The 13,840-nt window shown below is 60.0% G+C and overlaps 1 protein-coding gene across 1 annotated transcript; it reads left to right on the top strand.

Annotated features, from left to right (window-relative positions):
- Window positions 1–3,974: 3,974 nt before the first annotated feature.
- On the top strand, window positions 3,975–13,467 carry PTGS1 (prostaglandin-endoperoxide synthase 1). The gene is made up of 10 exons (XM_062505557.1): window positions 3,975–4,083; window positions 8,841–8,957; window positions 9,086–9,226; window positions 9,969–10,112; window positions 10,466–10,647; window positions 10,734–10,817; window positions 11,138–11,384; window positions 11,672–11,958; window positions 12,616–12,763; window positions 13,112–13,467. The coding sequence occupies exons 1-10, from the start codon at window positions 3,975–3,977 to the stop codon at window positions 13,465–13,467; spliced, it is 1,815 nt and encodes a 604-aa protein (XP_062361541.1).
- Window positions 13,468–13,840: the final 373 nt, after the last annotated feature.

The following is a 13,840-nucleotide window of genomic DNA, read 5'->3' as shown; positions in this document are numbered from 1 at the left end:
GCACCCACGTGCTGTCACACGGCCATCAGAGCCCCAACACACTTCCCACTGCTTGGGGAAGGGCTGCCCAGTGCTCAGGGCTCTGCCAGCCCCTCAGCCAGGATGGCTCCAAACCTGCTGTACCAGCTGGGGCACCCCTCCACCCTCTGCCAGGGAGCAAGGAGGGTCCCTGTTGTGAACACATGTGTGGGGACACTGAGAGGGAGTGGCAGCAGTGACACGCTGGTGGCCAGCACTGGTGGGGACGGCCATATCGTGAGGTGGCCTTCAACCATCCCCTGCAGTGCTCTGGTGATCAGTCCCAGTCTGGTGCCTGGTCCGGGATGGAGGAGCCCAAAGAGCTGTTCTTCCCCCATAACAGAAGGCTCAAACTCTCCCCTTGGTTGCCACCATCGCTCCTGGCACTGGGAGCAAAGGGTGATCCGTGGGGCCACCCCAAGCAGGACAGGATGAGTAGGTGGCCGAGCAGGCTGTGGCCGGGGCAGAACTGGGCAGGAGGGTCGGGGCGCAGGGCTGGCCGGGGAACCCTACACCGCGGGTAATTGGCATCAGATGCTCCCTGACCTGCCGCATCCACCGGGAAGCTGGAAGCATTTATTTGTCTGAGCCGGCGGCTCTATCTGCGTGCGGGAGGCGTTGGCGGTGGCGGGGCTGGGCTCCGAGAGCCTAATGAGCCTGAGCTGAAGATGATGAATATGATTGCTGAAAGCGCTTTCCTGAGTCCTCCTTTCCTGGGGCTCAGGTTACGAGTTCCCAGACAGCCTGTCCAGCTCCGGCTTTTCAATTCTGATTTGTAGCCCCCCAAACTGCCTGTCAGCTCCCCATGCCGGAGGAAATGCTGGGTCCTCTGCTGCTGTGCCCGGCGGAGCTGGGGAAGGGGCCGCCAGCCCTGTTCAGCCATCGGGGCGGGTTTCTCCCCCCCGGGCTGCCCCGCTGCTGCCCCTGAGCCCAGCCGGAGGGGAGTAGCCCTGAGCAGAGAGAGTCCCGTGACGGGTCTCCAGCCACCAGCATCGGCTATACCCTTGTTTCTGTGGCTACTGGGGACACTCCCCACAGGGACTTGCCACCGGTCACCTCTTAACCTCACAGCAGAAAAATGTGGGGTTAAGCTTCCGAGTTCTCTGTCCATCCCCTGCAGCTCACAGTCAGTGTTCCCCCACAGAACCACATCCCACAGAGAAGCTGCTCAGAGATGGACGAGGATGGGTCAGCCTAGGGATGCTCCACAGCCACGCAGATCCCCTGGGGTCAGAGGGACAGTCCTGACAGGCTCGGACTGAGGAGTTGTGGGGTGCCCCTGCCTGGCTGCCCCACAGCTCTGCTCCCTGCGTGGGGCTCAGAGTGGGTGGTCTCCCCGAGCCTCTCCTTTGTCCCTTGTCTCAGGGCTGTGGGGCCACAGCACCAGGTGTCCCGATGGCACGGGCGTTGCCACGGCTCCAGCATCCTTGGGAAGATGGGGGGGGGAAGGATTTTGGATGCTGACCCGCCACAGGTTCTCTTGTCTCGCTCTCCTGTTCCCATTACGTTTCGGATTCCGGGGGCAGCATCACCCCAAACACGGGGAATGAGGGGTTCAGTGGAATGAGGGGAGATGCGGGACGGCCCAAGGCAGAGCAGCATAGGACCAACGATGCTCGTTCCTCCCAGCGCCTCCCGCCGCCGCCGCCGCGCTGCCATCGGCGATGTTCTGCTGCCTCCCTACGGAGGACGCGCCGGCAGCACCCGGGCCCCGCCGGGACATGCACAGGGGCTGTGAGCGGGACGGTGACCTCTCACCGGTGCCTCAGGCGGGGCTCTCGTGCATCCCAGCACGGATCCGAAACCGCCTTCTCCTTCCTGTCCTACACTGCAGCCGAAGGGCCGCGGCCGTTCTCGCAGCCATCCCCAGGGCAGCACCAACAGCTCTGGAACAGCCAGGGCCCCAGTGGGGTCTGCTTCTCTCCTGCCTTCCCCCAGGACATGGCACTGAGGCACACGTGGGATCTGACAGCACCACACTGGAGAACCCCTTTATACTCCAGAGTGGTGTCAGGACATTTGTTGGCCAGACCCACTGCCCAGGTTGCCAAGCATGCGGCAAATCCCCAGATGTGCCCTTTATGTCTCAGGTGGCCCTTGCACCAAGGCTGTGAGACCACGGTCTCATACAGAGCCCAAGCGGCACTATCCTCCTTTGTCCTGGCTGGGGACAGGATCGTCCCTTGGGCACCCAGGGCTGGCTCCCATCCTGGGGCTTGAGGCCAGACATCGTGGGCAGCAGCTCAGACAGAGTCATGGGAGGTCTATTGGCAGCCGGGGCTGGCACCAGGGAGTTCAGGGGCTGCTGGTTTAGAGCTGAGCACTGGAGTGAGGGGTCTGGGTACTCAGGAGACACCAGGAGTGATGTGAGTCTGCAGGACACCCTGCCGTCGGCAGCAGAGCCTCCCCATCACCCAGCAGTGCCAGGACAGCCCCTCCATGGCAGCCCTGGCGAGACAGCTGGCCCCGGGCTGTTGCAAGCGTTTCCGGTATTGTGCAAGAGAGTGGTTATTAAAACCTGATGAGAGGGAAAAGAGTGGGCAGCGACAACGGCGACAACGGGAACGCTGCCCGGAGCAGGACATCCCCGAGGGCTGCTGGGCTGCCCCGCAGGGGGAAGGGGTCAGGCTGTGCCAGGTCACACGTGCTGCGGTCACAGTGTCAAGCATGGGGTGCAGGAGGGGAGGGGAACAGGTCAGAAATGGGGCTAGTGGCACTGCAAGAGGGAATGGAGGGGAAATACGCACATCCACAGGGTGAACCACAGCTTTCCTTGGGGCTGTGACACCCTGGGGAGGCTGGCAGGAGCAGCCGTGGCCCTGGCAGATGTTGGCTGCACCAACTGCACACATAGAGCAAAACCTGTCCCAATTCCCTGTGTGAGTTCATCAGTGGGAGGCAGAGACAGTGTCCCCACCCTGCGTGAGCACATCGAGAGCCTGCTGAGCTCACGTTTATGTCATGGCTGATGCATTTGCCTGCTGAAGCTGGATCTGAGGCCCTTGTTCATTTTTGGACACCTGTGAAAGCCCCTTGCCCTGTGAAAACACTCCCTCCCTGATGCTGAAACCCCGCAGAGGAATCAAGCAGGATCTGAGCTCCCCCAGCCTGCCAGGGCTTCCTGCAGCTCAGCAAAACCCACGATAATCCTCACACACAGCCAGGCCTGTGCTGGGGTCTCCGCCACTTCCACAGCACAGAAGAGAGTGAGCAACCGCAGGCTCTGAGTGAGCCCTGAGCTCTGAGCCCTGGGTTCCACCCGTTTGGGGACATCTCAGCAAGGTCTGCAGCCCACCGTTCTCTCGCCTACCCCAGAGCCATTCAGAGCCTCTCCCAGGCCCCACACGATTCCTGTAGGGTGGCTGGTGCCTGCCCAGGCTGGGCTGGCTGGATCCTGTCTCTGCTGCCAGGGGCTGGTGCTGGGAACAAAGCATCCGGCAGGAAACACCCAGCGATGGTTTCACCGATAAACTCAGCTTTTCTGGCCACTGGCGGCTGTGGGCAGCCTGGTCCCTGGCACAACCGGGCAGCACAGCCTGGGCAGCCCCTTGCGGCCAGTTGGAGGAGTAGAGCCAAGACAAGGAGTTCAGGGGGTGGGCACGGAGTCCTGGGGGCCTGGGATGTGGAATAGGGATAGAGCGGGACGCGGGAACAAGGACATGGGCGTGGGGATGCAGCGGGATGTGGCTGGGTATGGCGATGTTCGGGTAGGTGGGAACTGGGAGGGAAAAGAGGGAACTCAGGGTTCCCGGGAGTTCCCCGTGCACGGCTGGGGATGCAGGGGTGGCCAAGGGGACCAGGGGAGGGGAGCGCAGCCAGGGCAGTCCCCCGGCGGGCCGGGCTGTCGGAGGCGGCCCCGTCCCGTCCCGTGGGGGGCGGGAGGCGGCGCGGCGGGGGCGGGGGCGGCGGGGCCGCTCCGGGTGCGACGGCGGGACGCGGCGGAGCTGCCTCTCGCCATGGGCGGTGGGTGCCGGGCCCGGGCCCCGCCGGCCGCGGGGCTCCGGCTGCTGCTCGCTCACGCCGTGCTGCTCTGCGCCGCCGGGAGCGCCGCCGGCACCGGCTCCGGTACGCGGGGAGGGACCGCACCGGGAGGGAGGGAGACGCGGGGGAGACGGTACCGATGTAGCGGCGGCATCCCAAACAGGGGGCATTCGGCGCCGGGGGGCGCGAGGGGACCCGGTCCCGCAGGGTCCAGTACCGGGAGTCCCGGGGAAGTGGGGAGCGCTGCGAGGCGGGCGCTGCGGGACCGCGGTCCGGCGGGATCGCACTCGTCACCCCCGGCTGGTCCTCGCCCGCCGGTGCCCCCCGTGTCCGGCAGGGTGGGCAGGGGTGGCTGGCAGGATCCCCACGACCACCGCCCGGGTGAGGGTGCCCGCAGCGCCCGGAGCCGCAGGTTTTGGCCCGTCACGCCTGGCTGGGAGAAAAAGCGCCCCGGTAGAACAAACTTCCCCTCCGCCTCCCGCAGCGGCCGCGCAGGGACCACACGCGGGGCCCGGGGGAGACATCGCTGGCCCGAGGCGGCCGGGGACGCACGACAGGACTGGAGCCCCGCCAGGACCGCGGCCACCCGGGGCCGGCCCCACCACCGGGCTGAGGGGCAGTGCCCGGCTGCTCCCGGCTGCCTCCCGTCCGGGACGGGGCTTCTCGAAGGAAAGGGGACAATACCAGTGCGTGCTGACAGCCTGGATCCTTGCCGCTGTCCCCAAACATAAGCCCGGTGACACTGCGATGGGGAGTGAGGGTGGAGGGCTGGGAGCAGCAGGGATGGCTCTGGGGGCCTCAGCCATCCTTTGGTTCCCATGCCCATGTGCCGTAGGAGTTCACCACATGCTGCCCAACTCAGGAACATCAGATGTTGAGGAATAATACTGATTATGGCAGGCACCCATGGAGCATGTGGTTAAGTAAAACTCTGTCTAAAACCCCATCAAACTTAGGGCATTGTTCCCAGTCCCTTTTCTGTGAATGATCTTATTCCCTGAAGAAACACAACATGGACTTGGGGCCCTTGTCAGATTTTACAATTCCTCTCTAAAGTAGCATAACGTTCTCAGCAAAATGAGCCCAGCTACATGGACTGCATTTCTCAAGGGTTTCTGGCCACCTGTGCTCAGATGGTGCCAATGGGGACCCTGTCTCCAGCAGCCTACCCAGGTCAACCTTCTGCTGTGGGAAGCGAGGTGCCCACACCCAAGAGTCCCCAAAACATGCACAGGCTGAGCATGTGGCATATCAGCCACATCTGCTGAAAGAAGGGCCCCCAAGGAATGGACCTGGCTGCCACTGGCAGGGCTGGACCACAGGTGGTGGGGACAAGCCAAGGACAGCCTCTGTGCTTGATCCTTCTCTGGCTTGGCTATCTCTTTACACGTGTCTTCCTGGGAAGTTCCTCTGGGCCCAGCTGGGGCCAGCATCTGTGTGTCCTACTGAGCACAGGAGAGGACCTGGGGACATGCTGGGGACCCACATGCCTGAAGCAGCTGGGACAGATGTGATGCTGGAATGGTGCAGCCCTGGAGCTGACTGCTGCACAGCACGATCAAAGCAAATTTCATTATGTTAGGGGAAAAAAATACCTGGGATACATGATATACATGAAAGGACGGCTTTTTTCCAAGCCTTAATTAGGGAGATATCTGATTGAGAAATTAGGGGAATTGTGCTGTGCCCCAAGGTGCTGCCAGCAGAGCGTCCGGGCTCTGCTCCTCCCCAGCGTTGCACCAGGAGGACCACAGTCCTAATCTAGTCCTCAGATCTGCTCTCAAAGACCAAACAACAGGATGTTGGGCTGAGGCTGGGATCTCCTGCTCACTTGGTATTTGCTGCTCAGAGCACTCCACTTGACTTCTCACTGGCTGCACCTTGGCTCTGAGCCATGGTGCTTGTTCTCGGTAGACTTTTCCTCTGGCTGTGAGTGAAGCCAGGCTGGTCCCAAGGTGTTTCTCAGTTTTCCCTGCAGATATTGCCCTTGGCTGCTAACTTGCCTTCAGGGGTGTAGTTTTGTTCAAGTGTTCTTGCAAAGTAAACCTGACCACCCTCTCAGCAGCCGTTGCACAACTCACACTGCCAAATAGAAGCAGTGGCACCACCCCAACATCACCATGTGTGTGAGCCCCAGCCACGGGGCAGGTCGGGCACAGGCCCCGCTGTGTGAAGGCAGGCAGGGACCTCTGGCAGGGCTGTTGTGCAGTCATGTCTGTTTACATTGTCCTTGGTCTGTGCCTCCTTCCAGCACATCCCATCCACAGTGGGGCTCACAGAGAGTCAGCCTGGGCTGCAGAGTGAAGCCAGCTACCACAGGAGAGCTCTGGGGCTGTGTCAGCCCTCCAGCCCATCCTGGGCAGGCAGCCTGGCTCAGGTGCAGGGGGAGGAACACTGAGCCCACGTGGAACACAGCTGTGGTCCTGGAAGGCTGCTCCTGCTCATGGTACTGCCAGAAGTGGTTGCAGATGACAATCCGGCTGTGGTGTGTGTGCTGTGAATAGTTCATGGGCCTGAGAGAACCTTCCTGGATCAGAAAAACAAGTGCGTAAGCGTTCCATCGTCTTCAAAGCCTGCGGCAGCAGGGCCATGTCCCATCAAGTGAGCCCGGCTCATCCTGGCCATGATTCACCCCAGGTTGCTTTGGCTGTGGTTTGCAGAACGGATGTTGTCCCCGAAATCTGGCATTTTTCAGCGGTGATGGAGCGCGTGCACCAGCCCTGCCGGCACGGAGGGGCCGCACTCCGGCAGAGGCTTTCCCCATACCTGGAGCCGTCCTGGCAAGGCCGGCGCAGGATTCCTGGCCGGGGTGTGGAGAGACACGGAGCTGCTGCATAGGGAGGCTCCGTGAGGATGTGAGGGGGTTGGTGTCACGGGCCAGGACACGCTCCATCCCCTTCCCACCCTTTTGGCTGGAACAGGCTGCTCCCACCCCACCTTCGGGACCCCGCGGCACTGACACTGCAGTGAACCGTGGGAGGAGGCCAAGCCCCCGGCACGCTGCCAAACCCGCCTGGGAGGAGGGCTCGGCACGACGTGCCATCGAGTCCCGCACCGGGGAGGGCCCCGGCAGAGCGAACTTCTCCTGACTCCCCCTATCAGCTGGAGAGACGGGCAGGACACGACCTGCTGTGCCGGAGCCTGTGGCACGGAGAATCCTCCCAGCCCTGTGGCTGCAGCACCCACAAAAGCTCGGCTTCCCCTGGGTTGCACCGGGCACGGCACAGGGCTGCTCTTCGGGGCTTTTGCCAGGACTGCAGCAGAGCCAAGTGTGGGGCTACCGGTGTGGGAATAGCCCAGAGGATGCTCCAGCTGTGCTGCAACACCTCCCCCTTTCCAAAAATTCCCATCTTGCAAGAAATCTGAACGGGTGGTCTGACCTTAATTTGTCTGAGATAAATACGATCCTGCCTGCTGCCTTCTGTCTGGAGACATGAAAAGATCTGAGATGAAAGGGAGCCTGATGGAAGTGCTGGGAGCTGAACGTGTCTTTGCAAGTCGGGCCCTGTGACGTGAGGGATTTGGGACCACAGGGCTGAGCACAGCCCGGCAGAGCTACTGGCTGAGCCCCGGGCTCCCAGGCAGCCCCTGCCCTGCCTCAAGTATGTGGCTGTTGGGAGCCTGAGCAGCTCCACAAAATTAGCTTTATTTTTCGAAGATGTTAATTTTTACCTGCAATTTCCTATGGAAAAATGTGTTTTCTGTTCTGCATGCCCATCCCACCACCCCAGCAATGGAACCTGTTCCCAAATTCCAGAAGAACCTGAAGCAGGTCTGGTAGGGATCTGGTGAGCTCATGAAGCACATGGAGCAGCTGATGGGCTCAGGAGAACTTCCTCCATCAGCTGTGACTCTGGGCACACTGGCAGTGGCTGTTGGTCTCTTCAGCACTCAGAGTGTGCTGCCTGTCCCCCATTCCTGCAGCCAGCAGCTCCAGAACTGGGCATTGTCTTGGTGGCACCTTTGTGCATGAGTGCTGTGTGTCCTGGTAGGGCTGGTGGGCTCCAGTGTGCTCTGACAAAGCCAGGTGTGCTCCAGGAGGTCTGGGCTTTAGGCACTTCCCTCCTCCTGGCACAAAAGCTCTGTCCAGGGTCTGTGGGGACAGACCTGACTTGCTGAGTTGAGTATGCCACTCGTGAGGATTTCAAGAGGCAGCCATGACAGAACATCCCAATTTCCAGACCATTCCTTGGGCTGATAAAAGGCAGAGGAGTCTCTGGCCACCCTGGGCTGTGTTTCTCTTTCTCCTGAGGTTTGCTGCTCTTGGAGGGGCTGCAGATGGTGGAGTTACAAGGATCTTCCTGCTCCAGGACAGACCACAGAGGCTTGGTGTGGATGGTGCTGCCTCAGCGTGGGAGCTGCTCTGTGCCGGGGGTCTCCCTCTCCCACGTGGTCCCACCGCCCTGGGAAGGGCTGGAAGGGGCTCTTATCTCGTCCCTGCAGGCTGGGCATGAAGGTGGTGGAGGAAGGGGCCGGGCGGGAGCCGGGACTGAGCCCAGAGAGGCCCTTTCCATCCGCTCGGGCGGCGGGCGCGGAGGGGCCCCTGCCAAAGCAAACTGCCCTGACAATGGTTGTTGTTATTAACACAGTTGCTGTTTAATAGAACATGACTTTATTCTGTGCTGGGGCTCCGGGGGGAACAGCAGCTCCCCGGGCACGAAGCTACGCCCCCAGGCATGGGGGAGACCGCCACAACAGAGCAGTGCTTGGCTCCTACAGCACAGCACCTCCTCTCCTGAGCTGGACCCAGCTGGGCTGTGTCCGAAGCAGTGTCCCCCCATGAGGAGCAGATGCAGTGATGTGGTGGCTGGATGATGATGTCTCTCTCTTTCTCCCTGCAGTGAATCCCTGTTGCTATTTTCCCTGCCAGAACCAAGGGGTGTGTGTGAGGGTCGGTCTGAGAGGATACGAGTGCGACTGCACACGGACAGGGTACTACGGGGTCAACTGCACCTCCCGTAAGTCCCTCTGCCTGGGATCTGGCACCTGTGAGTGCCAGGGCAGCACTGTGCCCACAGCACTCACTGACAGCAGGTGTGGGTGGGCTGGCTCCTCAGCAGGTGAATGACTGGTCTGTTTCCCCCAGCTGAGTTCTGGACACGTCTCCACAACCTGCTGAAGCCCAGTCCTGCCTTCTACCACTTCATCCTGACCCACTTCAAGTGGTTTTGGGACATTATCAACAGCACCTTCATCAGGGACACACTCATGAGGCTCGTGCTGACAGGTGAGGGGTTGGAGGGGGTCTCGGGGCTCAGCAGGACTCAAGGACCCCCTGCCATGGACAGATGTGTGCATGGGGATAGCAGGGCTGCAGCGAAGCTGAGCAGCTCCTATGTGCAGGGTGGGCATTGAGCTGGAGTCACCTCACTAGGAGACCCAGAAAGTTGTCACCCTGTCCTTCCATCACCCTTTCACATTGTCACTGTGCCCAGGGGGGCTGCCCATCCAGGTTGCAGTGGGGTGTAGGGGGTCCCCAGCACTGTGCCAAGCTGCCAGATGGCTGGAAAACATGAGCAGTTCTTGGCATACTACATTCCCCAGGCCAAGGAGCTCTTTCACAGCTGCACAGAAAGCAGCCCATGGAAATACGGCCCTTGTTACTCATGTCCCCATATTCATCACTTTGCATAAATATTTAGGTTCCAGCTCTTGGAGCCATAGGGACACACTCAAAAGGCTCCGGCAGCTGGCTTCACCATTTCTATGGGTTTGTCATCTCATTCATCATCCAAGAATCCACTTAGCACATTAGCACGAGCCCTCCTTTTCTGCAGGGAATTGCAGCCTTTAAAAGGCTCTGAGCAAAGCCCAGGACACCCACACGCCTCCAATTCTGGTACCTTTCTGGTTTTTGGGGTGTTGCAGGGGGTATCTGGCAGCACAGAGCAGGCAGGCAGGGGCCAGGGGCAGACCCTGTGCATTGCTGCCTCAAGCCCCACAGTCGTGATCCCCCTCTCTCCTTTCAGTTCGTGCCAACCTCATCCCCAGCCCCCCCACTTTCAACTCTGACTATGGCTACATCAGCTGGGAGGCCTATGCCAACGTCAGCTATTACACCCGTGTCCTCCCGCCCGTGCCAGATGACTGCCCCACACCCATGGGGACCAAAGGTATGTGGCTGGTCTGGGGAACCTGCACCCTGTGTGTTTCCCACTCAGCCATGGCCAAGCTTTTGCTGCCATGGACACATCTGCAAGGCACCACTGGCAGTGCCACGTGCTACCACTGTCGTGCCCAGGCTGGCTCTGCAGCAGGAGAAACTTGATGGCATAGTGATTGCTGCTGGGACAGCTCAGGCTGAGCTGCTGGGGCATGTCATGGCCTGTGTGACAGGGCTGCAAGGTGTCTGTGCAGATGAGTCTGTGCCTGATGCTGCAGCAGACACCACCAGCAGCCCTGCAGACAGCACCAGTACCAGCTGGGTTGGCACTGGGCATCTGCCCTCAACCTCCATCCTTTGCAGGGAAGCTGCAGCTCCCTGACCCCCAGCTCCTGGCGGAGAGGTTTCTGCTGCGGCAGAAGTTTGAAGCTGATCCCCGAGGCACCAACATGATGTTTGCCTTCTTCGCCCAGCATTTCACCCACCAGTTCTTCAAGACATCTGGGAAGATGGGACGTGGCTTCACCAAGGCTCTGGGGCACGGGGTGAGGGCATGGGGGCAGTGGGAGCAAGGGGGTGCTGGGGTCTGCATGCTTCTTGGAGCAGCCTCAATACCCTGCTCTCTCCACAGGTGGACCTGGGACATCTGTATGGGGACAACCTGCAGCGGCAGCACCAGCTGCGACTCTTCCGAGATGGGAAGCTGAAATTCCAGGTACCACCCAGCACAAATGAAACACATTCCAGCCCTGTGAGCCAGGGTTGTTTGAAGCCCCTGTTCCTCTGGCAGGTTTTGGGAGACCCCGTCCCTGACAACCTGCATGGCTGCTGGCTGGGGGACAACTTTTGGGGTGCAGCTGTTCTGCTGGCAGCAGGCATTCGGGACTGTATGAGGGAGGTGTTTCCATTTCACTCACCTCTTTGCAGGAGAGCAGATGCAGTGCCCTTAGGGAGGCATCTCCTGGCTGGGCAGGCTTTTACCAGGATGTTTTTGTCCCCTCTGCCCTTTGTGTCCTCTTGCTGTTGTGTCCCTAGGTGGTGGATGGAGAGGTGTACCCGCCCATGGTTACCGAGGCTCCGGTTCACATGGTGTACCCATCGGGCGTGCCCAAGGAGCAGCAGCTGGCAGTGGGGCAGGAGGTGTTTGGGCTGCTGCCAGGGCTCTGTGTCTATGCCACGCTCTGGCTGCGCGAGCACAACCGTGTCTGTGACCTGCTCAAGCGGGACCATCCCACCTGGAGCGACGAGCAGCTCTTCCAGACTGCACGGCTCATCCTCATTGGTGAGGAACTGGCACTGTCCTGTCCCACCCCCCAGGGTGGCCCCCAAGGATTCACACCCTGGCCAGCCTCTTTTTTTTGAGGGTAATGGCCAAACTGCCTTTGAGGCTGTTGCTCTGGCATCTTTCTGGGAATCGTTTCTTTTGGTACATAGAGCAAAAAAATTTGCTTTGGTCCATCAAAAATGTTCAGGAGGAGGTGGATGGCTGCTGTGGTAGATGTGGATAACATCTCAGGTACAGAGCTGGTGGCTCCTGCTGCTGCCAGCTGCTTCTTTTCTCCTGCCCAGGGGAGACAATTAAGATAGTTGTTGAAGACTATGTCCAGCACCTCAGTGGATACTACCTGAGCCTCAAGTTCGACCCCGAGCTGTTGTTTGGATCACAGTTCCAGTACCGAAATCGCATCGCAGTGGAGTTCAACCAGCTCTATCACTGGCACGGGCTGATGCCCGACTCCTTCATCATCCAGGGACAAGAGTACAGCTACAAGCAGTTCCTCTACAACACCTCCATGCTCATGGACTACGGTGTGGAGGCACTGGTGGAGTCCTTTTCCAAGCAGATAGCGGGAAGGGTAAGGTCCTGCTCTGCCCTCCCCAGGAGGGATACTCATACAGTGGGGCACAGGTCACACTGAGTCCACCCAGGGTGGCACCTGATGGGGACATCAGGAGTCCTCCACCAGCACCGTGGCAAGGCTGGCTCCGGCAGCCCCAGTTGCTTGCCCTTGGTGCTCTGTAGTAACGTTCCAGTGATGCCAGGAGCCTGTGGAAGGCAGGATCTCCCCGGCCGGCTGTGGAGCAGCAGGGCCTGGAGCAGCGTCTGGCACTGTTCTTTGCTGCCATCACATGGATGCTTTCTTACAAGCGATTGCAGCTCCATTCCTGACCCTCTTTTCTTATGCCAAGCAGCCCAGCTGAGGCTGAGCCCGAGGCCTTTTGGGCTCTCCCAGGGAGCCTGAAATTTCTCTTGTCCTCCCAGGTCACTGGGTCACTGTCCATCCGTGACTTCTCCTGCCCTGTGCCCCGCCCTGGAACAAGCCTGACCAAGCTGTTTTAAAGCTGGTTTTTGCACTGTCCACCAGCTCCCCCTCGTCTTTCTGCTGCAGTGATGTGCTGGTGTCCACAACACGAGCCCAGCACATGGATGCTTTAGTGCGGTGGCCCTCTGGAGCCAGTGCTGGTGCTGCCTTGTGCCTGATGTGTGCTCCTCCTTGTGCTCTCCCCTCCAGATTGGTGGGGGACAGACCATCAACGCCAATGTCTTGCACGTGGCCGTTGGGGTCATCAAGGAGTCCCGGCAGCTGAGGCTACAGCCCTTCAACGAGTATCGGAAAAGGTTTGGCATGAAGCCCTACAGGTCCTTCCAGGAGCTGACAGGTAGGGCTGCAGTGCTGCTCCTAGGGTTTGCTGGGGCAGGCAGGTACTCTGTGCCCATTGGTGAGTACAAGGCCATGAGCTGCCTCTCTGTCACTGGGCTTGCCCAGCAGAACAGCCACTCCTGCCCATCCCAGCCCTGCCTGCTCATGGCCTCAGTGGGGCAGACTGGGCTGATGCAGGGGTCCTTCCTCCTGGGGGCTGGAGAACTGGTCAAGAGGACAGCCCCTGGCCTGGAAGTCAGGCCCGCCACTGCCTGTGAGGGAGCCACCCTCCCTTTGCCCCCTGCAAGGCCAATCCTTGCCAGGTGTGATTCTCTTGCTAAAGCACTCTGATGTTCACTTGGTGCAGGAGAGGAAGAGAAGGCAGCAGAGCTGGAAGAGCTGTATGGAGACATTGATGCTCTGGAGTTTTACCCAGGCTTGTTGCTTGAGAAACCCCAACCCAATGGCATTTTTGGGGAAAGCATGGTGGAGATTGGAGCTCCATTTTCCCTGAAGGGGCTTTTTGGCAATCCCATCTGCTCCCCAGAGTACTGGAAACCCAGTACATTTGGTGGAACAACTGGCTTTGAGATTGTTAAGACAGCATCCCTCAAGAAGCTCGTGTGCCTCAATGTGAAGAAGTGCCCGTACGTGGCGTTCTACGTGCCGGACGCTGCGGAACACGGCAGCCCTCGGGCTGGTGGATCATCTACAGAGCTCTAGCAGGGATCACCTGCCCAGGTAAGGACTGTCCTTGCCCTGGTGCAGGCTGAGCTGAGCTCCCAGCCTGGTGCTAACAATTCTGTTCCTTCCTACAGCGAACAGTGGGGATACAGGAACCTGCCACCCCTGTGCTGAACAGAAACAGGACAGGAGATGGTCCCACCCTGGGTGTCCTCCATGCCAGCCCTCAAGGAGAGGCTGCTCCTTTCTCTCTGAAAACCTCAAGTGCCTTGGGAGTGTGGCTTCCAGCTCTGACCTCAGCAGACTCAGTTCTCTTGATAGTGAATACCTTGCACAAAACAGCTTTGGAGTTCCCCAGCAGACACTATGGATTCCCCAGTGCTTTGTCACCTTCCATCCCCACTGCCTCCCA

Source organism: Cinclus cinclus, chromosome 19, assembly GCF_963662255.1.
Source record: "Cinclus cinclus chromosome 19, bCinCin1.1, whole genome shotgun sequence".
NCBI classification, from domain to species: Eukaryota; Metazoa; Chordata; class Aves; order Passeriformes; family Cinclidae; genus Cinclus; species Cinclus cinclus.
This window is presented reverse-complemented; position numbering and strand designations above follow the sequence as displayed.